Source organism: Leuresthes tenuis, unplaced genomic scaffold (genome assembly GCF_036924035.1).
Source record: "Leuresthes tenuis unplaced genomic scaffold, fLeuTen1.0.hap1 SCAF_19, whole genome shotgun sequence".
NCBI classification, from domain to species: domain Eukaryota; kingdom Metazoa; phylum Chordata; class Actinopteri; order Atheriniformes; family Atherinopsidae; genus Leuresthes; species Leuresthes tenuis.
In genome coordinates, this window is record NW_027325373.1 from 189,212 (window position 1) to 215,664 (window position 26,453).

Below are 26,453 nucleotides of genomic sequence, written 5' to 3' on the forward strand. Positions count from 1 at the left end.
TTGTGGAGTGATGGTGGATTGATGATGCATTGATGATGGAGTGATGGTGGATTGATGGTGGAGTGATGATGGATTGATGATGGAGTGATGGTGGATTGATTGTGGAGTGATGGTGGATTGATGATCGATTGATGATGGAGTGATGATGGATTGATGATGGAGTGATGATGGATTGATGATGGAATGATGGTGGAGTGATGATGGATTGATGATGGAGTGATGATGGATTGATGGTGGAGTGATGATGGATTGATGATGGATTGATGGTGGAGTGATGATGGATTGATGATGGATTGATGGTGGAGTGATGATGGATTGATGGTGGAGTGATGATGGATTGATGATGGAGTGATGATGGATTGATGATGGATTGATGATGGAGTGATGATGGATTGATGATGGAGTGATGATGGAGTGATGATGGAGTGATGATGGATTGATTGTGGAGTGATGATGGATTGATGGTGGAGTGATGATGGATTGATGGTGGAGTGATGGTGGATTGATGATGGATTGATGATGGAGTGATGATGGATTGATGATGGATTGATGATGGATTGATGATGGAGTGATGATGGAGTGATGATGGATTGATTGTGGAGTGATGATGGATTGATGATGGAGTGATGATGGATTGATGGTGGAGTGATGGTGTAGTGATGATGGAGTGATGATGGATTGATGATGGATTGATGATGGATTGATGATGGAGTGATGATGGAGTGATGATGGATTGATGATGGAGTGATGATGGATTGATGATGGAGTGATGGTGGATTGATGGTGGAGTGATGGTGGATTGATGATGGAGTGATGATGGATTGATGGTGGAGTGATGATGGATTGATGATGGAGTGATGGTGGATTGATGGTGGAGTGATGGTGGATTGATGATGGAGTGATGGTGGATTGATGGTGGAGTGATGGTGGATTGATGATGGAGTGATGATGGATTGATGATGGAGTGATGATGGATTGATGATGGAGTGATGGTGGATTGATGGTGGAGTGATGGTGGATTGATGATGGAGTGATGGTGGATTGATGGTGGAGTGATGGTGTAGTGATGATGGAGTGATGATGGATTGATGATGGAGTGATGATGGATTGATGATGGAGTGATGATGGAGTGATGATGGATTGATGATGGAGTGATGATGGATTGATGATGGAGTGATGATGGATTGATGATGGATTGATGATGGATTGATGATGGAGTGATGGTGTAGTGATGATGGAGTGATGATGGATTGATGATGGAGTGATGATGGATTGATGATGGAGTGATGATGGAGTGATGATGGATTGATGGTGGAGTGATGGTGGATTGATGATGGAGTGATGATGGATTGATGGTGGAGTGATGATGGATTGATGATGGAGTGATGGTGGATTGATGATGGAGTGATGATGGATTGATGATGGAGTGATGGTGGATTGATGATGGATTGATGGTGGAGTGATGGTGGATTGATGATGGATTGATGATGGAGTGATGATGGAGTGATGATGGAGTGATGGTGGATTGATGATGGATTGATGGTGGAGTGATGGTGGATTGATGATGGAGTGATGGTGGATTGATGATGGAGTGATGATGGATTGATGATGGAGTGATGGTGGATTGATGGTGGAGTGATGGTGGATTGATGATGGAGTGATGGTGGATTGATGGTGGAGTGATGGTGTAGTGATGATGGAGTGATGGTGGATTGATGATGGATTGATGGTGGAGTGATGATGGAGTGATGGTGGATTGATGATGGAGTGATGATGGAGTGATGATGGATTGATGATGGAGTGATGATGGATTGATGATGGAGTGATGATGGAGTGATGATGGATTGATGATGGATTGATGATGGATTGATGATGGAGTGATGGTGGAGTGATGATGGAGTGATGGTGGATTGATTGTGGAGTGATGGTGGATTGATTGTGGAGTGATGGTGGATTGATGGTGGAGTGATGGTGGAGTGATGATGGAGTGATGATGGATTGATGGTGGAGTGATGATGGAGTGATGATGGAGTGATGGTGGATTGATTGTGGAGTGATGGTGGAGTGATGGTGGAGTGATGAATGGGTAGATGGACTGATGGATGAATAAATGGATGGATGGGTCTGACAGGAACCTTACAACCTGAAACCTTTCATTTATGGATCAAACTGGACTTTTACTCTGAAGGTTCGTGGCTTCCTTTCCAGACAACCACACCCCAGCTTCCGACATCAAACCCCAAAGACTACCTGCAATCTCCCTGTTTTTTTCCTGCCAACAGCGGTCACACAGCTCCTCCTCCTGCTTCCTTCCATGAGGAGGGAGAACAAAACCCTGCTATGGAGGTTATATCATTTCCTGCTATTTTTGTAACCCAGACGCTGAAGTTACAACTGCATAATTTATCATTATATCAGTATATTTGGTACAAAACATATTTGCAGTCCTGTGAATCACAGTTTGAAGACAAGAACAAAGTGTGATGATCATAAAATGCTAAACAAAGTTTATAATATTTAGTGACTGACAGTTTTCATTCCACTGTTTCACATGGTACAGTTTTGCCTGCTGCTGTCGCCTCGTATTTCTGGACTCTGTGTCTCTGTTCTTAGAACAAAACTGGAACCAGAACCAGAGAAGCTTAACAGTTTAAGCCTGAAACATGATCCTGGAAACTTTCTGAATCTCTGACACCAAATGTCTGAATTAAAATGTTTTTTTTTAAAATAAATTTTAACTTATAAAGTTACAGCTGAATGTGCATTTATATAGAGAACATGATGGATGGATGGATGGATGGATGGATAGACCGGAGAGGCGGGTCAGTCCCTCACAGAACCAAACTGGACCGGAGAGGCGGGTCAGTCCCTCACAGAACCAAACTGGACCGGAGAGGCGGGTCAGTCCCTCACAGAACCAAACTGGACCGTTGTCAGTGGTGGAGGAACCAGATTTAAAGGAAACTGTCCAGGGGTAAATGGGTGGTAACTTTATTTCAAAAGAAACCAAAAACAATGAACTTAACATGAAAACCAAAAGACTAACGAATAAAAACAACCAAATGAGGAAAAAAAACCAAGAAAACAAAAGATTTTAAACACAGGAGCGCTGATGAGCTGTGGCAGGTGAGTGTGGTTGGTTCGAGGTAACTGAGGACATATAGAACATAAGAACAAACAGCGGGTAAACCAAGGCACTAAAAACACCAGAACCAGCCTGGTTGTCTCTGTTTTTTTCAGGAGTGTGTGTTTCTCCCGGGTGGAGTCTGGTCCGGTGTTTGATGGTTCTGAGCAGCCTCCTACCTCCACAGAACCAGCAGACCTGTTTCTAATAAGTTCTTCCTGGTGTTATCTTGGGCCGTGATCAGACCGAACTTTTAGCACTGATTGCGCTCATCAGCCAATCGCAGCAGAGATGGCCGCTGACCGCTCTGTGTCGTGGTGACAGCGTTCAAGTGTGTACAGGTGAGCAGAAGAACGTTTCTGAGCTCAAAGTAGGCCCGCTGGTGAGGGCTCATACTGATATCTGACAGAACCGGACTCATTCGGTGGTCAGATCCTTGTATCGGTCTGTAGCTGGTGCTGTTCGACCTGTAAAGACCGGCAGGAGGCGGCGGGTCCTCACAGCGCCGGTAACACACACTCACACACACAGAAACAAGATGGCGGAGCTCAGCGTCTGCAGCGTCCCCACAACAAAAAGATCCAGCTAAAACTTTGTTCAACTCCACTTTTCCCGCCCGGACCGGACCCGTGAGGGATCCCTGTGGCGTCTGACGGTTCGTGTACCAACTGGCAGTGTTTCCCCGGCGATGTCTCCCTGAACGGACCCCCGTCTGAACGCACTTTAACCGGGACGGTAAGACGGCTAGCCGTTAGCTTAGCTTAATCAGACCGGTTGTTTAGGTGGGAATCCGGTGTTTGGACGGGACCAAGGACACACCGGTGACCGTTAAAGAATCACCAGAACTTGAAGTTAGAATCTGGTGTGTAATATACTGACAGACAGTGAACTGAGCTCAATTTGTTCCGGGAAAAAAAACGAAAAGCAGCGACATTGTTAGCAGGACCGTCCGTTCAGCTAAAGGAGTTGTTGTTTAAAATGTTATGACTGTGGTGCTGTGGTGGTACCAGACCTGTACCTTAGACCTGTACCTTAGACCTGACCTGAGGCCTGTTTCAGAGCTACCTGAGATCTGCACAACCATTCATCCAGATTATTCTAATTTGAGTGAAAACAGTGTTTCTTCCTGTTCTCTGAACAGAACTCTGCTTCCATCCACATTGAGCTACATTCCTGCTTCTTCTCATCAGAACCAAACGGCTGATACAGAAAAATCAGGAGCATATCTGAGAACAAAAACATTTTAACAGGATAAACCAACAAGGCCCTGTTTCTATTCCTGTTGAAATGATTTGGACCTGTAGAGTCGGTGCTTGATGTTTTCTTGGCCTTCCTGCAGTTTTCAGATGCTTCAGGGACAGCTGGGATTGGCTCATGCAGGCAGGTGGTCAGCAGGGAGCCTGGATTTGATTTTAGACATTGGACGATGGTGTTTGTTTAATCGCAGGAGGTCACTGCTGGGAGCACCTGTGAGAAGTGATGTCACGGCGCACCTTTGGTGATGTCACAGCGCACCTTTGGTGATGTCACTGCGCACCTTTGGTGATGTCACTGCGCACCTTTGGTGATGTCACCGCGCACCTTTGGTGATGTCACAGCGCACCTTTGGTGATGTCATCGCGCACCTTTGGTGATGTCATCGCGCACCTTTGGTGATGTCATCGCACACCTTTGGTGATGTCACGGCGCACCTTTGGTGATGTCACAGCGCACCTTTGGTGATGTCACGGCGCACCTTTGGTGATGTCACGGCGCACCTTTGGTGATGTCACAGCGCACCTTTGGTGATGTCATCGCGCACCTTTGGTGATGTCATCGCGCACCTTTGGTGATGTCACGGCGCACCTTTGGTGATGTCACAGCGCACCTTTGGTGATGTCAACGCGCACCTTTGGTGATGTCAACGCGCACCTTTGGTGATGTCACGGCGCACCTTTGGTGATGTCAACGCGCACCTTTGGTGATGTCACGGCGCACCTTTGGTGATGTCACGGCGCACCTTTGGTGATGTCACTGCGCACCTTTGGTGATGTCACAGCGCACCTTTGGTGATGTCACCGCGCACCTTTGGTGATGTCAACGCGCACCTTTGGTGATGTCACGGCGCACCTTTGGTGATGTCAACGCGCACCTTTGGTGATGTCACGGCGCACCTTTGGTGATGTCACTGCGCACCTTTGGTGATGTCACAGCGCACCTTTGGTGATGTCACCGCGCACCTTTGGTGATGTCACGGCGCACCTTTGGTGATGTCACGGCGCACCTTTGGTGATGTCACTGCGAGCCGGTTTCTGATGGTTGTTTGTTTTTAGCTGAATGTGGGACGTCCCGCCCACCATGAATCATGACTCCGCCTACATGGCGTCCTGCTGGAGGCTCTGGCGTTGGTGCGGTCTTCATGTGATGCTAACACTGATTACAGCAGCACTGCGGTGGATGCAGCCGCTGCAGGTTCTGACTCCTCAGTGATCCGGTGTTGGCTTGGTGTGGTTTTCTCTTTTGGCGCACATTGGACGGGCGGCGCTGACCCCACCTTCAGAACACGCAGTCTCCATCAGCCTCGTTGTTGTCAGGTGGCGTCATGTGACTCTCACTCGTATGTGGGGACAGACGAGGTCTTTAAAGGTGATGTACGTCCAGAACAAAGAGAAAAAGGCAGCATCACAGCGAGCACATACAGAACCATCTGAGTATTCTGGGTTTTATAGATGAGAAAAGGACAGAATGATGACACAAACACCGGATGTGACAGGATTATAAAACCTGAAACCTGGAGACGCATCAGTGGATCTGAGTTCAGATTTAAGGTGGAATTAAAGAAAAGGTTCTGTCCTGTGGAAGAAGAAAGATGGTTTTGTCTCTCTCAGTTTGGTTCATTAGTTTGTTCATTAACATGTTTTTCAGAAAACAAAAAGCCTGCGTTTTCTGCTGAGCTTTTTAGTTTAAAGACAAAAGAAATGAGCATCACGCTGAAAATCTCTGAGCTGCAGCTTGGTGCTGCTCAGTAACCCGGGCAGCTTCCCTGCAGTGCCTGCTGCAAAGCAGGCTGGGAGCAGGGGGGGGCTACCTCTCCCTCGCCCCTGTGTGTGTGTGTGTGTGCGTGCGTGGGTGTGTGTGTGCGCTTGTGTGTGTGCTGGCTCCTGATTGGCTGCCGGCCGGCCCAGCTGACCGTCCTCAGTCAGACACAGAGGAGCTGATGGAGGCAACAGCGATGGGGTGAGCTGCCATTTTCTCTTTCTTTATCCACCATCCCTCCATCCTTTATCCATCCATCTGTTGTCTTTGTCCATCTTACTGTGGGGGGAATGGATTACTGAGGGAGGGGGGGCAGTGGGGAGGAAGGGGGGTGAGGTCTTCTTTCATTGTCTGTTCCCGGCTGGTTTTCTTCTTCGTTGAATTAAATTCATTCAGGATTTTGTGTTGCAGATGGAGAGATGAGGAAGATGGAGGGAGGGAAGGATGGATGGATGGATGATGTTAGGGAGGAGGGGGGTTAGATGATGGAGAGAGGAGGGAGAGAAAATGGCGGACTGCTGCTGAAGGTGGAGGCTGCTTTTCTGTCCTGTGACTTCAGCTGTTATTGATCAGAGATGTGAGCCACAGTCAGCTGTGACATCATCGGAGGCGGGTGGATGGATGGCTGACCCTGGGGTGGCGGGCAGCGTGGTAATGCTGCTGTGTGTGTGTGGGGGGGTATTTATTTATAAATAACCTTTTTAGCAACAGTCGACAAATGAAAATATCCAACAATTACAGCCCACCTCCTTACAGAAGTCAGCTGTGATTGGTCACAGTTCAGGAGCCACAGTCTGTTTTAGTTTCCAGAAACAGAACCCCAGCAGGTTCTGGTCGGAGCAGCGCCGTGACCCTGCAGCCTAAACACAGTTCAGGAGGTCGCTGAGGTCCATAAACGGTGAGTCATGGGGCAGAGGCACGAAAAACCATTTCTAATTCTGATGTAGTCGCCTGAGGCGGGAAACATTTCAGCGCTGAATGACCATCAGGCTGTTTGGCTGTTAATGGACCTGTTTATGTGGCTGAGGTGCTTGGTTTAGAGCTTTAGATGCTGCTAGAGTCTCCTCTTGTTTTGCCACCATGTTTCCCATCAGAGCGCTGCTGCTCACCAGCTCTCAGATCAGGTGTGCACCCTGGGGGAGTCCTCCGGTAACTACACAGGAAGTAATTACGCTGAGAGTGGCGTCGGACACGTGAAGTCGGGGTGAACCGGTGACCATGAAGAGCCGAAGCTGTTCACCACGGCTGAAGGATAAATGTTCCTGTTGGGTTTCTGCATTACAGTGACCTGTTTAAAGGGGTCCAACATGTCCAGTGATGGTAAATACAGAACCAGTCCCAGAACCCTGTACCTTAGACCTGACGGGGGGGCACAGCTGTGGGTGACTCTGATTAAAGGTAAAACCTGTATTTGTGTAACTCTCAGCAGACGTGTTCATACAGTAATCGGAGCAGAAGTGCTCCGGGGAAAAGGTGAGGCTGAGTTATTAACATCTGCACACAGAGCCGATCAGGGGCCTGTTAGACGGGTCTTTATGCTCCGTGCACGTCACGGGGAATAATATCAGGACAATTACAGCAGTAAAGTTACTCACCAAGAAGCCACCCATCGGGCACAGAGCAGCTTGTAGTCTGCTCCCAACAATTCTGTTCCTGTATGAATCGTGCGTTGAACCTTTCAGAAAACCGGCTCTGGCTTCAAACTGCGCTTCAGTGTTGGCCGTTCAGCTGCATTGTGGGAAGTTAATACACCTGCTGAGATGCAGGTAATTCTCCCCCTCGGCTCGGCTCGGGGTCGACTGGCTCAGCCCCAATGGGTTGGCAGCTCCCTCTGGATGCCCCGGTTGCTTAAACCCCAGCGTGCACGTCACCTGTGGCACGAGCAGCGCACGGCTCCTCGCTGTGTTGCTCCAGCGCCGCCGCAGCTCTGCACAGCTCCAGGAGGACTGGCCTCACAGCGGCTGATGAGCCATCTGTCATCATGTGGCAGCAAATCCTCTCAGTCTCTGAACACACGCTCTCCTCTAATATCACCATTTATAAAGTCTTCCAACAGCGCTAAAGCAGCCGTTGTTTTTAATGGTATCACTGCAGCCCTCTGCATGCTTTTATATCCGCTCTGTAACTGCAGACTCATGGGAGTGTTAGCTGTTCGGCGTCAGCTGTTCGGCGTTAGCTGTTCGGCGTTAGCTGTTCGGCGTTAGCCGTTCGGCGCTAGCCGTTCGGCGCGAGCCGTTCGGCGCGAGCCGTTCGGCGTGAGCTGTTCGGCGTGAGCTGTTCGGCGCTAGCCGTTCGGCGTGAGCTGTTCGGCGTGAGCCGTTCGGCGTGAGCCGTTCGGCGTTAGCCGTTCGGCGTCAGCCGTTCGGCGTTAGCCGTTCGGCGTCAGCCGTTCGGCGTTAGCCGTTCGGCGTCAGCCGTTCGGCGTCAGCTGTTCAGTGTCTCAGATCTGCACATCACTCAGTCTGAGGACACATTTATTTATTCTAACAGCTTCCCAACATCACCTCTAAGTGTGGCCAAAGAATCAGCAGCTGTAGAAAAGTGCGTGACAGCCCTGAAGGTGGCGCGAGGCGCCGCACATTTCCACGGTCGTTTCGCTCTGATACATCTGATCGATGCATTCAGGTACTGTTCCAGTTGGGCAGGGGGCCTGTTTAAAGGCTGCAGGAAGTGATCTTGGTGATGCATTCAGGTACTGTTGCATTGTTCCAGTTGGGCAGGGGGCCTGTTTAAAGGCTGCAGGAAGTGATCTTGGTGATGCATTCAGGTACTGTTCCAGTCGGGCAGGGGGCCTGTTTAAAGGCAGCAGGAAGTGATCTTGGTGATGCATTCAGGTACTGTTCCAGTTGGGCAGGGGGCCTGTTTAAAGGCTGCAGGAAGTGATCTTGGTGATGCATTCAGGTACTGTTGCATTGTTCCAGTTGGGCAGGGGGCCTGTTTAAAGGCCGCAGGAAGTGATCTTGGTGATGCATTCAGGTACTGTTGCGTTGTTCCAGTCGGGCAGGGGGCCTGTTTAAAGGCAGCAGGAAGTGATCTTGGTGATGCATTCAGGTACTGTTCCAGTCGGGCAGGGGGCCTGTTTAAAGGCTGCAGGAAGTGATCTTGGTGATGCATTCAGGTACTGTTCCAGTCGGGCAGGGGGCCTGTTTAAAGGCAGCAGGAAGTGATCTTGGTGATGCATTCAGGTACTGTTCCAGTTGGGCAGGGGGCCTGTTTAAAGGCTGCAGGAAGTGATCTTGGTGATGCATTCAGGTACTGTTGCATTGTTCCAGTCGGGCAGGGGGCCTGTTTAAAGGCTGCAGGAAGTGATCTTGGTGATGCATTCAGGTACTGTTTCAGTCGGGCAGGGGGCCTGTTTAAAGGCAGCAGGAAGTGATCTTGGTGATGCATTCAGGTACTGTTGCATTGTTCCAGTCGGGCAGGGGGCCTGTTTAAAGGCTGCAGGAAGTGATCTTGGTGATGCATTCAGGTACTGTTGCGTTGTTCCAGTCGGGCAGGGGGCCTGTTGAAAGGCAGCAGGAAGTGATCTTGGTGATGCATTCAGGTACTGTTGCGTTGTTCCAGTTGGGCAGGGGGCCTGTTTAAAGGCTGCAGGAAGTGATCTTGGTGATGCATTCAGGTACTGTTCCAGTTGGGCAGGGGGCCTGTTTAAAGGCTGCAGGAAGTGATCTTGGTGATGCATTCAGGTACTGTTGCGTTGTTCCAGTTGGGCAGGGGGCCTGTTTAAAGGCTGCAGGAAGTGATCTTGGTGATGCATTCAGGTACTGTTGCATTGTTCCAGTTGGGCAGGGGGCCTGTTTAAAGGCTGCAGGAAGTGATCTTGGTGATGCATTCAGGTACTGGACTCCTTCGTATCGACAGTACAGCTCAGCACACGTCTTAGTCTGTGGTGTCAGTCCACCTGTGGTGGTTCTGTGGGTCCAACAGTCATTTCTTTTTTGCTCTTGAAGCCCAGGTGAGTGAAACACAGCCGTGCTTCCTCCACCGTAAACATCCTTGCCTCTGCCACGTGAAAATGAAGTTCCCATCCCAAATCCACACACAGAGCGCCCCCTGCAGCCCACAGCAGAAGCAGAAAGCCTCGGTTTGCTTTTGGGTCCCACTGATGGCTTCAGGGTCGTTTCCGTCTGCTTTGTGTTGAGCAGGTCAGACGTCGGTCCTCCAACATGGCAGCAGTGTCATACGACCAGCTGCTGAGGCAGGTTGAAGTGCTGAAGATGGAGAACTCCAACTTAAGGCAGGAGCTGCAGGACAACTCGGACCACCTGAACAAGCTGGAGACCGAGGCATCAAACATGAAGGTGAGCGCCACACAGCAGCCTCAGGGTTTCATGGTAAAACGGGACAAACTGATTTAAGGACCGTTTCTGACAGCTGGGAGGGGAGATGGTGAACTTAGAGACATAAAAAGCAGCAGCTCTCACATTTGTCTGATGTTGATGACATCACTCATAAACAATCATGATCAGATCTTGGGAGTAAAAAGCATAAAGCTTAAAGTTGTTTAAACCCAGAGGAACGAGTCCCTCCTTCAGATGAAGCAGCAGGTTGGTTCTGAGAGGCAGGGTCACTGTGAGTCAGAACCAGAGGTCCTGATGGACCTCAGAGGCAGCATACATAAAGCTCACTGAGCTGCTTCTGTAACTCATCAACTGATTGATGAGGAGGAAGGTTCCTCTTCTCCTCCTCATCAGGAGGTCTGAAAGCAGTTGGATCGGGTTTCTTCTGGGCAGAACCACAGTTCAGAGGTCTGAGCAAAGGATGGGAGTGGGTCTCCTCTGTGGGTGTGTTGACTGTGAGGTGAGTGAAGGTTAGATGTGAAGCAGGAAGCTGCTCTGTCTCTGTTGGTAGCCTGAGGTATTTTGGACCAATCACGCGCTGCTCTGCCTGAGAATGAGCTTGTTGTTTTTGCTAGTAGTGAGACCTCCCTCTAGGGGAGGATCTGCGTCAGAAAGCTGTCGGAGTGAGCGCTCTGTCTCCTGTTCTGTTCCCTTGATCTTTGTTTACTGGCTGCAGTTCTCTACTACTACTGGTTGTTTTTAGTTGTTGTTCTACTGCTTGTTGTTGTTTATGCTGTTAGTTGTTGTTGTTTACACTGATATTTGTAGTTTACACTGTTAATTCTTTCTGCTGTTACCTCTAGTTAAATTTCATGTTGATGTTTATGCCGCTGTCTCCGTCCCCTTTCAGTTGGTCCTTAAATAGCAACCCCCCCCCCACCCGATATATGTCATTGTTCAGATTGTGCTCCACCCCCAAAAAACATACTTCCAGTTTCCTGTTTCCTGTTGTGGGTGGGGGTGGTCACTGTCATCATGGCACTGTTGGAGCGCTGCAGGATGATCGTGGTGAGATTTATTCACAATATGGTTGCTGTTTTGTTTTTCCCCTTGTTTCCATCTCAAAGCGCTCTCATCAAATTGCTCCTGCTTTGATGTCACACTGATCTCCCTCTTTGTGCCCAAACAGGAAGTCCTGAAGCAGCTGCAGGGCACCATAGAAGAAGAGTCTGGGGAAGCGTCTGGTTCTCAGCTGGAGCTAATCGAAAGACTGAAAGGTATCCTGTGTGTACTGTCTGTGTACTCTCTGTGTACTCTCTGGTTCTCCCTGTGTACTCTCTGTGTACTCTGTGTACTCTCTGGTTCTCTCTGTGTACTATCTGTGTACTCTGTGTACTCCCTGTGTACTCTGTGTGTACTCTCTGTGTACTCTCTGTGTACTCTCTGGTTCTCCCTGTGTACTCTCTGTGTACTCTGTGTACTCTCTGGTTCTCTCTGTGTACTATCTGTGTACTCTGTGTACTCCCTGTGTACTCTGTGTGTACTCCCTGTGTACTCTCTGTGTACTCTCTGTGTACTCTCTGTGTACTCTCTGTGTACTCTGTGTACTCTCTGTGTACTCTCTGGTTCTCTCTGTGTACTCTCTGTGTACTCTCTGTGTACTCTCTGTGTACTCTCTGTGTACTCTCTGTGTACTCTGTGTACTCTCTGTGTACTCTCTGTGTACTCTCTGTGTACTCTCTGGTTCTCTCTGTGTACTCTGTGTGTACTCTGTGTGTACTCCCTGTGTACTCTGTGTGTACTCTGTGTGTACTCTGTGTGTACTCTCTGTGTACTCTCTGTGTACTCTCTGTGTACTCTCTGTGTACTCTCTGTGTTCTCTCTGGTTCTCCCTGTGTACTATCTGGTTCTCCCTGTGTACTCTCTGTGTACTCTCTGTGTACTCTCTGGTTCTCTCTGTGTACTCTCTGTGTACTCTCTGTGTACTCTCTGGTTCTCTCTGTGTACTCTCTGTGTACTCTCTGTGTACTCTCTGGTTCTCTCTGTGTACTCTCTGTGTACTCTCTGTGTACTCTCTGGTTCTCCCTGTGTACTATCTGGTTCTCTCTGTGTACTCTCTGTGTACTCTCTGTGTACTCTCTGGTTCTCTCTGTGTACTCTCTGTGTACTCTCTGGTTCTCTCTGTGTACTCCCTGCGTACTCTCTGTGTACTCTCTGGTTCTCCCTGTGTACTATCTGGTTCTCTCTGGTTCTCCTGCAGAGATGAGCCTGGACTCGGCCGGCTACAAGCCCAGAACGAGGCCTCCTTGTCCCCCCTCGTCCTCCTCCAGCTCGGCCTCCTCTTCTTCTGGGGTTCCCATGGGAGCAGCAGGAGGCTCTGGAGCCCCGGGTCCCTCCATGGCCGCCGCCTTCCCCAGGAGAGGGCTGCCATCTGCGGGCAGAGACGGCCACGACCGCTGCCTGGAGGAGCTGGAGAAAGAAAGGTACTATGGACAGTGCAACATACTGCTGACAGTAGTGTGGATCTTTGTTATGTTATCAATACTCATGAAAGGTCCCACCTCCTGCTGGTATCCTGATACTCTGAGCTTGTAGCTCTAGTGTTGATCATATGTTTGGTACTGCAGCAGCAACAACAGCTAACAGTATTGTTATCCTGCTCTGTGATTTGCTGCTGCATTTTGACAGGTCTCTGCTATTGGCTGAGCTAGAGAAGGAGGAGAAGGAGAAGGACTGGTACTACGCTCAGCTGCAGAACCTCACCAAGAGGATTGACAGTCTGCCACTCACCGAAAACGTAAGAACTTTAAATGAAACTAAAGGTTGTTCCAGGCCTGGAACGATCAAGATATGTCAGCCTATGAATCGGTCGTCACCATGATATCAAAGATGCTCCTTTTTTATTAAAGATGCTTCCACAGAAAATAGTTTGCTCCCTGAGATGCATGCTGGGAGATGTAGTTCTAGGTAATATGCATCCTTGGTCCTTTGTGTTGTGACCAAAAAAAGCATCATAATAGGAACTAGTTTCTGGCGAGATTCATCCTGGGAGCTGAAAATGATGAAATGAATCCTGGGGGCTGTAGTTGATGGTTAGATACATCCTGGGTGATGTTGTGGACAGGTGGGATGCATCCTGAGAGCTGTTGTTGATGGTGAAATGCATCCTGGGAGCTGTAGTTAATGGTGAGATGCATCCTGGGAGCTGTGTTTGATGGTGAAATGCATCCTGGGAGCTGTAGTTAATGGTGAGATGCATCCCGGGAGCTGTAGTTAATGGTGAGATGCATCCTGGGAGCTGTAGTTAATGGTGAGATGCATCCCGGGAGCTGTAGTTGATGGTGAGATGCATCCTGGGAGCTGTAGTTAATGGTGATATGCATCCTGGGAGCTGTAGTTAATGGTGAGATGCATCCTGGGAGCTGTGTTTGATGGTGAGATGCATCCTGGGAGCTGTGTTTGATGGTGAGATGCATCCTGGGAGCTGTGGTTGATGGTGAGATGCATCCCGGGAGCTGTAGTTAATGGTGAGATGCATCCTGGGAGCTGTAGTTAATGGTGAGATGCATCCTGGGAGCTGTAGTTAATGGTGAGATGCTTCCCAGGAGCTGTGGTTGATGGTGAGATGCATCCTGGGAGCTGTAGTTAATGGTGATATGCATCCTGGGAGCTGTAGTTAATGGTGAGATGCATCCTGGGAGCTGTGTTTGATGGTGAGATGCATCCTGGGAGCTGTGTTTGATGGTGAGATGCATCCTGGGAGCTGTGGTTGATGGTGAGATGCATCCCGGGAGCTGTAGTTAATGGTGAGATGCATCCTGGGAGCTGTAGTTAATGGTGAGATGCATCCTGGGAGCTGTAGTTAATGGTGAGATGCATCCTGGGAGCTGTAGTTAATGGTGAGATGCATCCCGGGAGCTGTAGTTAATGGTGAGATGCGTCCTGGGAGCTGTGTTTGATGGTGAGATGCATCCTGGGAGCTGTGGTTGATGGTGAGATGCATCCTGGGAGCTGTAGTTAATGGTGAGATGCATCCCGGGAGCTGTAGTTAATGGTGAGATGCATCCTGGGAGCTGTAGTTAATGGTGAGATGCATCCTGGGAGCTGTGTTTGATGGTGAGATGCATCCTGGGAGCTGTAGTTAATGGTGAGATGCATCCTGGGAGCTTTTGTAGACGGATGAAATGCATCCTGGGAGCTGTGTTTGATGGTGAGATGCATCCTGGGAGCTGTGTTTGATGGTGAGATGCATCCTGGGAGCTGTAGTTAATGGTGAGATGCATCCTGGGAGCTGTAGTTAATGGTGAAATGTATCCTGGGAGCCGTAGTCGATGGTGAAATGTATCCTGGGAGCCGTAGTCGATGGTGAAATGCATCCTGGGAGCCGTTGTTGATGGTGGTGTCTGTCAGTTCACTCTGCAGACCGACATGAGTCGCCGTCAGCTGGAGTTTGAAGCCCGTCAGATCCGGTCGGCAATGGAGGAGCAGTTGGGTTCCTGTCAGGAGATGGAGAGGAGAGCTCAGGTAAGATGAGTACAACTGTGCATCAGGTCCGAGGAGGATGTGGACGTCCCACCTTTACACTGTGCACGTGTGTGTGTGTGTGTGTGTGTGTGTGCACGTGTGTGTGTGTGTGTGTGTGTGTGCACGTGTGTGTGTTGCAGGCACGTGTGTCTCGTATCCAGCAGATAGAGAAAGACATCCTGAGGGTGGGAGCTCATCTGCAGGTAAGCTCACCTGTCGGGTCGGAACAGCTGTCTGTGCCGTTACCCAGTAGCAGGTAACGAGCTCTCTGTCTTCACAGGTGGAGGGAGCTCAGGGCTCAGGTGACAGTGGTGGACTGACGGGTGCTCAGGTCAGCCTTCTGTCCTTCATTCTCACTGGTCGATTTTACAGATTCTTTTTCTGTGGAGTTTAGATTCTGTTTCTTTCATCCAGACGTCCAGCAGCCGGTTGGACCATGAGTCGTCCAATGAGACGAGCTACGCCGTGCCTCGACGAATCACCAGCCACTTGGGAACAAAGGTAGCTCTGCTCCCATATGTGGGCGGGCTGCGGAGGTTGGGGGCTGACGCTTGTGTTTCGCCTCGTTCAGGTGGAAATGGTGTACAGCCTGCTGTCCATGCTGGGAACGCACGACAAAGACGACATGTCACGCACGCTGCTCGCCATGTCAAGTTCGCAGGACTCGTGTATCGCCATGCGTCAGTCCGGCTGCCTGCCGCTGCTCATCCAGCTGCTGCACGGGAACGACAAGGACTCCCTGTTACTAGGTAACGGTCTGTTTCTGCACAGGTGAGTCCACCTTCATCTGCCTGTTTGTGTTCACACCTTTATGGTGGTCCAGGTAACTCCCGTGGCAGCAAGGAGGCACGTGCACGGGCGTCTGCGGCGCTGCACAACATTGTGCACAGCCAGCCGGACGACAAAAGGGGGCGGCGGGAGATCCGTGTGCTGCACCTGCTGGAGCAGGTGCGCCATTACTGCGAGGCGTGCTGGAGCTGGCAGGAGAACCACGAGAGGGGCATCGACCAGGAGGACAACCCCAGTGAGTCACGACCACATGACCACATGACCACGTGCGCTCTGTGCTCATTAGCCTGTTTGTGGTGTAAAAACGCGTGTCGTGTTGTAGTGCCGTCTCCGGTGGAGCATCAGATCCCACCCGCCGTCTGCGTCCTCATGAAGCTGTCCTTCGACGAAGAGCATCGGCATGCCATGAACGAACTTGGTGAGTTCCATCCACCGGGTCGTCTGGTTCTGACCGGGTCGTCTGGTTCTGACCGGGTCGTCTGGTTCTGACCGGGTCGTCTGGTTCTGACCGGGTCGCCTGGTTCTGACCCGGTCGCCTGGGTCTGACCGGGTCCCCTGGTCCTGACCGGGTCGCCTGGTTCTGACCGGGTCGCCTGGTTCTGACCTGATTGTCTGGTTCTGACCCGGTCGCCTGGTTCTGACCCGGTCGCCTGGTTCTGACCCGATTGCCTGGTTCTGACCGGGTCGCCTGGTTCTGACCCGGTCGCCTGGTTCTGACCCGGTCGCCTGGGTCTGACCGGGTCGCCTGGTTCTGACCGGGTCGCCTGGGTCTGACCGGGTCGCCTGGTTCTGACCGGGTCGCCTGGGTCTGACCGGGTCGCCAGGTTCTGACCGGGTCGCCTGGTTCTGACCGGGTCGCCTGGTTCTGACCGGGTCGCCTGGTTCTGACCCGGTCGCCTGGTTCTGTCACTTCTCCCGGCAGGTGGTCTGCAGGCGGTGGCGGAGCTGCTGCAGGTGGACTGTGAGATGTTCGGTCTGAGCAGTGACCATTACAGCGTCACTCTGCGGCGCTACGCCGGGATGGCGCTCACCAACCTCACCTTTGGAGACGTGGCCAACAAGGTAAGAGCCGGTTTCAGGCAGCTCAGGTTAAGGTGGTGACCAATCAGCTGATACCGTCCTGTTTCCAGGCCACACTGTGCTCCATGAAGGGTTGCATGAGGGCGATGGTCGCTCAGCTGAAGTCTGAGAGCGAGGACCTGCAGCAGGTGAGTCCAGCTGTTACCTTAGCAACAGCTGTCCTGTCCAGGTGTCTATGGCACTCCAGGTGCTACATGCCGTCTCTGTTGTCTCTCAGGTGATAGCCAGTGTCCTGAGAAACCTGTCGTGGCGTGCTGACGTCAACAGTAAGAAGACGCTGCGGGAGGTGGGCAGCGTGCGGGCGCTGATGGGCTGTGCGCTGGAGGTGCAGAAGGTAACCGGACGGGTTCTGCGTGCCAATCGGCGGTCTGCACTGAGCATGCTCAGTCTGTACTGAGCTCAGTCTGCACTGAGCATAGTCTGCACTGAGCATGCTCAGTCTGCACTGAGCTCAGTCTGCACTGAGCATGCTCAGTCTGCACTGAGCATGCTCAGTCTGCACTGAGCTCGGTCTGCACTGAGCATGCTCAGTCTGTTTCTCTTTTGTCGCAGGAGTCGACCCTGAAGTCGGTGCTGAGCGCCCTCTGGAACCTGTCGGCGCACTGCACGGAGAACAAGGCGGACATCTGCGCTGTGGACGGCGCGCTGGCGTTTCTGGTCGGAACGCTGACACATCGCAGCCACACCAACACGCTTGCCATCATCGAGAGTGGCGGTGGAATTCTGCGAAATGTTTCGAGCCTCATTGCTACCAATGAGGCGCACAGGTAAGCGCCGCCAACAGAACGTCGGCCCAACAACCCCCGCGGCTGATGTTTAACGCCCTGCCTTTGTCTTGCAGGCAGATGCTGCGAGAACATGGCTGCCTGCCAACGCTGCTGCAGCACCTGAAGTCACACAGTTTGACCATCGTGTCCAACGCCTGCGGGACGCTCTGGAACCTGTCGGCCCGTGACGCCAGAGACCAGGAGGCGCTGTGGGAGCTGGGCGCCGTGGGCATGTTGCGCAACCTAATCCACTCCCGCCACAAGATGATCGCCATGGGCAGCGCTGCCGCCCTGCGCAACCTGATGGCCAACCGGCCGGCACGCTACAAAGATGCAAGCGTGGTGTCGCCCGGCGCCGGCGCCCCCTCACTGCACGCCCGCAAACAGAAGGCGTTATTCGAGGAGCTCGATGCACAACACCTGTCAGAAACCTTCGACAACATCGACAACCTGAGCCCAAAAGCAGCACACAGGAAGAGTCGGGGATGTAATGGCGCCGGAGTCGGAGGAGTGAGCACGACGCGCTCCTACACCAACACGCCGGTGCTGTCGAGCCCAAAGAACGGAGAGGAGCCGAAAAGGACCGGCGAGGAGGCAGCATACGCCCGCTCAGCGTTCCCGCCCAGCGTTCGCGCTTCCAGTGACAGCCTGAACAGCGTGACGAGCGCCGACGGATACGGCAACCGCGGCAAAACCAAGCCGTCATCGGAGCCGTTCTACTCCTCGGACGAGAGCGGCGCCAACAAGTGCTGCGTGTACAGGAAGTACCCGGCTGACCTGGCCCACAAGATCCGCAGCGCCAACCACATGGCAGATGACGACGGTGCAGAGCTGGACACGCCCATCAACTACAGCCTCAAGTACTCCGATGAGCAGCTGAACTCCGGGAGGCAGAGCCCGAGTCACCGCGGCGACAGCGACGAAGACTCTGATCAGGGCGCCAGGCTGCGGCGGGGCGACGTGGCCGAATCGGGGCCGAAGAGCGGCCGCATGGTGTCAGGACCGCCAACGCACTATGGCGGCGTCACGGGAACATCGAGCTACGGCAGCGACTTGACTCCTGAGCAGCCAATCGACTACAGCCTGAAATATGGCGCCGACTCCGTCCACAAACCACTGTTCAAGTCAGAGGAGACGCCTGCCCCGTCGTCCTCTGCCAGCAAACTCCGCCCCCTGGCTCCTCCCACCTCGCGCACAGTGGCGAAAAGCAACCAGGAGTCGACGCAGACGTACTGCGTGGAGGACACGCCCATCTGCTTCTCCAGAGGAAGCTCGCTATCCTCGTTGTCATCAGAGGACGAGGAGGACGGTGACATCATCGGGAAGAAGAGAAAGGGCGGGAGCGGCGGCGGCAACGACTACCCGACACTTCCTGTCAGCGAGAAAGACGCTCACGAGCAGCAGCAACGGCGGCGGCAGAAAGAGGCAGAGAGTCAGACAGCCGCCGCTCCCTCTACGCGAGGGCGGCGAGGACACCATCACCACCACGGCCACTCCCATCACCATCACCACCATGTGACATCATCGGGCGCCAGGACGCCGAAGAGTCCGCCGGAGCAGCCATATGCCCAGGAGACACCGCTGATGTTCAGCCGCTGCACGTCGGTCAGCTCCCTCGACAGCTTCTCCACCTCCTCCATCGCCAGCTCTGTGCGCTCCAGCGAGCCCTGCAGCGGCGTGCCCAGTGGCGTGGTCAGCCCAAGCGACCTCCCCGACAGCCCAGGCCAGACGATGCCACCGAGCCGTGCCAAGACGCCACCTCTGCCGCCGCCAGCTACAAAATCCAAGGAGGAGGAGAAGGTGAAGGAGGAGGAGAGCAGCGTGGACGTGCTGCTGCACTTCGCCACGGAGAGCACGCCGCACGGCTTCTCCCGTGCCTCCAGTCTGAGCGCGCTCAGTGTGGATGAACCGTACATCGCAGCAGAGATGAAGAAGAAGGACGAGGAGCAGCAGGAAGGCAGCGAGGCCAGGAAGGAAGAGTCCACCAAACCGATCCTCGACGAATCTGACGATGACGACAACGAGATCCTGGAGGCTTGCATCAACATGGCCATGCCCAAGTCCTCCCAAAAGCCAAAGAAACCGCCGCCAGCGGTGCCACGGAAACCCAGCCAGCTTCCTGTCTACAAGCTCCTCCCCCCTCAGAGCCATCCACTATCGCAGCAGAGGAAGGATGTGCCGCCACCACAGGAGGACATGCCCAGAGTTTACTGTGTGGAGGGAACGCCGCTCAACTTCTCCACGGCCACCTCGCTTAGTGACCTCACCATCGACTCGCCACCCAATGAGGAGGCAGCAGCACCTGTGGCCCCGCCTCCATCTGCCCCAAGAAGGCGTGCTGGATATCCTGAGGGTGAGAACGGTGATGATATCCTGGCCGAGTGCATCAACGCCGCTATGCCTAAAGCCAAGCCCAGGAAACCAATCAGAGTGGCGGCTAACAGTGAGCACCTGCCGACTCCGCCCCTTTCTCCTCCCGTCCCACCGTCATTGCCGCCTCCTCTTGGCCCGCAGCAGCAGTTGAAGAAGCCAACTTCTCCCGTGAAACCGATGCCTCAGCGGGCGGCGTACAGCAGCGCCACGGCCACCGCCGCTAAAGCCAAACCGGGATTTGCCTTTGATTCGCCGCGCCACTACACGCCCATCGAGGGGACGCCATGTTGCTTCTCACGCAACGACTCGCTGAGCTCCCTAGACTTTGATGAGGATGACGTCGGCGAGAAGGACGCCGAAGAGAAGAAAAGTAAAGAGGAAGAAGGCAGGAAGAGGAAGCAGCAGACTGCCGCCGTTTTTCCTCGAACCAAAACTACAACCAATCAGACGGCGACCGATGAGAAGCAGAAGTTCGCCATCGAGGACACCCCCGTCTGCTTCTCCCGGAACCCGTCGCTGAGCTCGCTGAGCGACATCGACCAGGAGAACAACAACAAGGAGTTTGCCCCGCCCCCAGAGCAGCAGGATGGAGGGAAAGCAGCAGAAAAGTCTCCTCCTGCAGAGGTGAGTCCTGGTTCTGGTTTCATCAGGGAGAACGGGTCGGAACAAACGGGTCGGAACAAACGGGTCGGAACAAACAGGTCGGAACAAACGGGTCAGAACAAACGGGTCGGAACAAACGGGTCGGAACAAACGGGTCGGTCGGAACAAACGGGTCGGTCGGAACAAACGGGTCGGAAGAAACGGGTCAGAACAAACGGGTCGGTCGGAACAAGGAGTCGGTCGGAACAAACGGGTCGGTCAGAACAAACGGGTCAGAACAAGGAGTCGGTCAGAACAAACGGGTCGGTCAGAACAAACGGGTCAGAACAAACGGGTCGGTCAGAACAAGGAGTCGGTCGGAACAAACGGGTCGGAACAAACGGGTCAGAACAAACGGGTCAGAACAAGGAGTCGGTCAGAACAAACGGGTCAGAACAAACGGGTCGGTCGGAACAAACGGGTCGGAAGAAACGGGTCAGAACAAACGGGTCGGTCGGAACAAACGGGTCGGTCAGAACAAACGGGTCAGAACAAGGAGTCGGTCGGAACAAACGGGTCGGTCAGAACAAACGGGTCAGAACAAGGAGTCGGTCGGAACAAACGGGTCGGTCAGAACAAACGGGTCAGAACAAACGGGTCGGTCAGAACAAACGGGTCGGTCAGAACAAACGGGTCAGAACAAACGGGTCAGAACAAACGGGTCGGTCAGAACAAACGGGTCGGTCAGAACAAACGGGTCAGAACAAACGGGTGGGTCGGAACAAACGGGTCGGTCAGAACAAACGGGTCAGAACAAGGAGTCGGTCAGAACAAACGGGTCAGAACAAACGGGTCGGTCAGAACAAACGGGTCGGTCAGAACAAACGGGTCAGAACAAACGGGTCGGTCAGAACAAACGGGTCGGTCAGAACAAACGGGTCAGAACAAAAGGGTCGGTCAGAACAAACGGGTCAGAACAAACGGGTCGGTCGGAACAAACGGGTCAGAACAAACGGGTCGGTCGGAACAAACGGGTCAGTCAGAACAAACGGGTCGGTCGGAACAAACGGGTCAGTCAGAACAAGGAGTCGGTCAGAACAAACGGGTCAGAACAAACGGGTCGGAACAAACGGGTCGGAACAAACGGGTCGGTCGGAACAAGGAGTCGGTCAGAACAAACGGGTCGGAACAAACGGGTCGGAACAAACGGGTCGGTCGGAACAAACGGGTCGGTCGGAACAAACGGGTCGGTCAGAACAAACGGGTCAGTCAGAACAAGGAGTCGGTCAGAACAAACGGGTCAGAACAAACGGGTCAGAACAAACGGGTCAGAACAAACGGGTCGGTCAGAACAAACGGGTCGGAACAAACGGGTCGGTCGGAACAAACGGGTCGGAACAAACGGGTCAGAACAAACGGGTCGGTCGGAACAAGGAGTCGTCAGAACAAACGGGTCGGAACAAACGGGTCGGTCGGAACAAACGGGTCGGTCGGAACAAACGGGTCGGTCGGAACAAACGGGTCGGTCGGAACAAACGGGTCGGTCGGAACAAACGGGTCGGTCGGAACAAACGGGTCAGAACAAACGGGTCGGTCGGAACAAACGGGTCGGTCAGAACAAGGAGTCGGTCAGAACAAACGGGTCAGAACAAACGGGTCAGAACAAACGGGTCGGTCGGAACAAGGAGTCGTCAGAACAAACGGGTCGGAACAAACGGGTCGGTCGGAACAAACGGGTCGGTCGGAACAAACGGGTCGGTCGGAACAAACGGGTCGGTCGGAACAAACGGGTCAGAACAAACGGGTCGGTCGGAACAAACGGGTCGGTCAGAACAAGGAGTCGGTCAGAACAAACGGGTCAGAACAAACGGGTCAGAACAAACGGGTCGGTCGGAACAAACGGGTCAGAACAAACGGGTCGGTCCTTCAGTCTGATCACATGTCATGATGATGTCGTAGTTTCCTGTCCTGTGATTGGATAACAGGTAAGGTGAGGCTGTAACACCTGCTCTCTGTCACAGGTGGAGTCGAAGCCCCGCCCCCCGGGCACCAGTGGCTACGCCCCCAAAGCGTTCCACGTGGAGGACACGCCCGTCTGCTTCTCTCGGAACTCGTCCCTCAGCTCGCTGAGCATCGACTCGGAGGACGACCTGCTGCAGGAGTGCATCAGCTCCGCCATGCCCAAGAAGAAGAAGAAGAGCGCCGCTTCGCCTGCTGCTGCCAGCATCGCCGCGCCTCCTTCTGTGTCCAAAGTCGACGACTGTATTCTGGATGAGGAGGAACCCTCGGAGGCACCCAAAAGCCCCGCCTCCCCCGACTCGGAGTCCTTTGATTGGAAGGCCATCCAGGAGGGCGCCAACTCCATCGTCAGCAGCCTTAATGCTGCTGCCGCTGCCGCCGCCTCCTCGCTGTCCCGCCAGCCGTCCTCGGACTCTGATTCGGTCCTGTCCCTGAAGTCCGTGGGCTCACCCTTCCACCTGCCGACAGCCAATCACAACGCAGAAGAGCAGGGGGCCCAGGAGCGGGGCGGAGCAAGGATCCTCAAGGCCGGCGAGTGCAGCACGCTGGAGAGCAAGAAGAAGAACGAGGTGGAGGAGGAGGCCAAGGCGCTAAGGGGTGGGAAGAAGGTGTACAGGAGTCTGATCACCGGTAAACCCCGGGCAGAGCCAGCGGCCCGGGGGCGGAGCAAGCCCCGAGGCTCCAGCACGGCCAAAGCTCCAGGAGGCAACGATGGCGCCGACAGAGGGGGCGGGTCTTCTCGAGATTCCACCCCCTCGCGCTCTACCGCAGCCAGTCAGAAGGGAGGGAAGATTTCTCAGCTGCCGCGCACGGCGTCTCCAGGAAGCGCGTCATCGTCCTCCAGGCCGGCTAAAGCCAGCGGAACGAAGAGCGGTGGCAACATCCCGAGAAGCGAGTCGGCCTCCAGGGTCTGCGGCTCCTCTGCCGCCAAGAAGCCAAAGGCGGAGCCTGAGAAACCGGCGCTCGTTCGCCAGTCGACCTTCATCAAGGAGGCGCCGAGTCCGACGCTGAAGAGGAAGCTGGAGGAGTCGGCGACCGCAGCTGAGTCACCGCCCAGCCCCGACACGCCGCTGCCGCCTTCAACCAGGCGGCCCGACGTGAACCGCTCCCACTCCGAGAGCCCGTCGCGCCCGCAGGAAGTCGCGTCCCGCCTTAGTCGCACCGGGACCTGGAAGCGGGAGAATAGCAGCGCGGCCGGGGCAGGCGGCGGGAAGCACTCTACGTCTCTGCCGCGCGTCGGCACCTGGAAGCGGACGGGCAGTTCCTCCTCTGTGCTGTCGGCATCGTCAGAGTCCAGCGAGAAAGGGCGGAGCGAGGAGGAGAGCGCGGTCAGGTCCAAGGGGACGTGGCGCAAGGCCAAGAGCGGCGGCGGCGACTCTTCTGCTGGCAGGTCGGAGGATGTGTGGGTCCGCCTGGAGGACTGTCCTGTCAACAACCCGCGCTCGCCGTCCTCCTGCTCTGCGCGCTCGCCCACCGCCTCCAACACCCCGCCCGTCATCGATAGCGCCACCGCCTCCAAGATCTCCTCCTCCGCCTCCTCCTCGTCCTCCAACCTCAACCTGCAGCGCAGCTGCGAGAGCCTGGAAGAGAAGCCGGTCCCTCAGCAGCGCGCGCAGCAGCGCAGCGGCGCCGTGGCGGCTCGGGTCAGCCCCTTCAACTACACGCCAAGCCCAAGGAAGAGCAGCGCCGACGTCAGCTCCACCCCCACGCCGCCCGCCACCAGCACATCCACCACCCCGACCCGACCTTCGCTCATTCCCACCCCGGTCACCAAAAAGAGGGAGCCAAAGGCCGGCGAGGGCGGCGGCGGCGGCGAGCGTGGCTCATACATCGTGACCTCAGTGTGATGAGGAAGTTGGGACAGATGGCGACAGGAAGTGTGTATTTAAGCTCAGCCCCCACCTGAGGAAACTTTAAAACAAACTTTTTATGTTTTTATACCACTAAAATGATCTGTAGCGCTTAGCTCCGCCCCTGCATGGCCCCGCCCCTTCATAACAAAGTCACCATGGTAACCTGATGATGATGTTAGCTGTAGCCTCTGAACTCTCCTGGAAGTCTTTTTTAATGGAGTTTGGTTCTAAACAAACCGACCTGCTCTCTGGTTCTTTTAATGAACCAGAACCTTGGACCCGAACGGTTCCGGATTTGTTCAGAACCTCCCTCCTCCTGTGTTTGTGCTGGGGGGGAGTGAACCTTCTTGCTATGTTGCCATGGAAACTGATAACACTGTAAAGCGTAAGTTATTGCTGTAAAACCTGAAGCACATAATTTAAACATGATTTTTGCCAAATGTCAGATGATCAATAAAGTTGAACTCGAGCTGCTTCCTGTGTGTTATTCAGCTGTACGGAGGCCCGAAAGGGACACCTCTTTCAGGTACCAGGACAACGGTAACCAGGTCTGTTTAGGGTCAGTACTAAGAGACGCTGGGGTCCACTGACCGACCTCGGGCCTCAGAACCAAACTGTGAAGCTGACGGTGTCAAATGTTGCTGATTCTGGTCCTCTGACTTTTTAAATAAACTAGCAGAAAACAGTGTGATTGGACAGCTTCCAGAACCGGGAGGTGGGTCAGAACCGACACTGTATGGTGGTTCTAAAAAGATCGGACACCGTCTGCGTCGCTGAAGTTCTCCTAAAGAACGTAGCGCCATATCGTGGTCACAGACACGGGCTAAAGTGGTTCTGTAGAATAATGAGAGGAGACTGACCCTTTTAGATCAGAACCCAGACGTTTCAGAACCATCTGTAGGGGTTCTATCTGTGGGACCCAGGAGGCCCGTTAGCAGGGCGCTGCCTGCGGTTTGTACCAGGAATGATCTGAGCAGCACGACTGGGCAGCGGAGGCCACGTGCTCAGAGGTCAACTAGTCCTCAATCATGACACCAAAGTTGTTGGTTGGTTTGGCCGGGAAGAGCTGCAGTTCTATGACAGGTGGAGGTGATGCTTCCCGTGGAGGTGATGCTTCCTGTGGAAGTGATGCTTCCCGTGGAGGTGATGCTTCCTGTGATGCTTCCTGTGGAGGTGATGCTTCCCGTGGAGGTGATGCTTCCTGTGATGCTTCCCGTGGAGGCGATGCTTCCTGTGATGCTTCCTGTGGAGGTGATGCTTCCTGTGATGCTTCCCGTGGAGGTGATGCTTCCTGTGGAAGTGATGCTTCCCGTGGAGGTGATGCTTCCTGTGATGCTTCCTGTGGAGGTGATGCTTCCCGTGGAGGTGATGCTTCCTGTGATGCTTCCCGTGGAGGCGATGCTTCCTGTGATGCTTCCTGTGGAGGTGATGCTTCCTGTGATGCTTCCTGTGGAGGTGATGCTTCCTGTGATGCTTCCTGTGGAGGTGATGCTTCCTGTGATGCTTCCTGTGGAGGTGATGCTTCCTGTGATGCTTCCTGTGGAGGTGATGCTTCCCGTGGAGGTGATGCTTCCTGTGATGCTTCCCGTGGAGGTGATGCTTCCTGTGATGCTTCCCGTGGAGGTGATGCTTCCTGTGATGCTTCCCGTGGAGGCGATGCTTCCTGTGATGCTTCCCGTGGAGGCGATGCTTCCTGTGATGCTTCCCGTGGAGGTGATGCTTCCTGTGGAAGTGATGCTTCCCGTGGAGGTGATGCTTCCTGTGATGCTTCCTGTGGAGGTGATGCTTCCCGTGGAGGTGATGCTTCCTGTGATGCTTCCCGTGGAGGCGATGCTTCCTGTGATGCTTCCTGTGGAGGTGATGCTTCCTGTGATGCTTCCTGTGGAGGTGATGCTTCCTGTGATGCTTCCTGTGGAGGTGATGCTTCCTGTGATGCTTCCTGTGGAGGTGATGCTTCCTGTGATGCTTCCTGTGGAGGTGATGCTTCCTGTGATGCTTCCTGTGGAGGTGATGCTTCCCGTGGAGGTGATGCTTCCTGTGGAGGTGT

General features: G+C 53.7%; 1 protein-coding gene across 3 annotated transcripts; it reads left to right on the top strand.

The window, feature by feature from the left end:
• Positions 1-3,458: 3,458 nt before the first annotated feature.
• On the top strand, positions 3,459-24,880 carry apc (APC regulator of WNT signaling pathway). Of its 3 annotated transcripts, none has more exons than XM_072372128.1 (18): positions 3,459-3,859; positions 10,285-10,440; positions 11,609-11,696; positions 12,680-12,902; positions 13,108-13,216; positions 14,830-14,943; positions 15,084-15,146; positions 15,224-15,274; positions 15,358-15,444; positions 15,515-15,692; positions 15,767-15,967; positions 16,055-16,150; positions 16,655-16,794; positions 16,863-16,940; positions 17,030-17,146; positions 17,365-17,579; positions 17,654-20,576; positions 22,556-24,880. In XM_072372128.1, the coding sequence occupies exons 2-18, from the start codon at positions 10,306-10,308 to the stop codon at positions 24,398-24,400; spliced, it is 6,663 nt and encodes a 2,220-aa protein (XP_072228229.1). In that variant the 5' UTR covers positions 3,459-3,859; positions 10,285-10,305; the 3' UTR covers positions 24,401-24,880. The 3 variants fall into 3 exon arrangements, with proteins under 3 accessions (XP_072228229.1, XP_072228231.1, XP_072228230.1); XM_072372130.1 differs by having other exon boundaries at positions 14,842-14,943; XM_072372129.1 differs by lacking the exon at positions 3,459-3,859 and adding an exon at positions 6,292-6,340.
• The last annotated feature ends 1,573 nt before the right edge of the window (positions 24,881-26,453 follow it).

What these genes read in the sequence shown, in the direction of transcription:
- apc (XM_072372128.1), top strand. Translation starts at nt 10,306, where the DNA reads ATGGCAGCAGTGTCATACGACCAGCTGCTGAGGCAGGTTGAAGTGCTG. An exon ending in GCTAATCGAAAGACTGAAAG is followed by an intron (nt 11,697 to 12,679) that starts GTATCCTGTGTG and finishes GTTCTCCTGCAG; the next exon opens with AGATGAGCCTGGACTCGGCC. An exon ending in CCAGCCACTTGGGAACAAAG is followed by an intron (nt 15,445 to 15,514) that starts GTAGCTCTGCTC and finishes CGCCTCGTTCAG; the next exon opens with GTGGAAATGGTGTACAGCCT.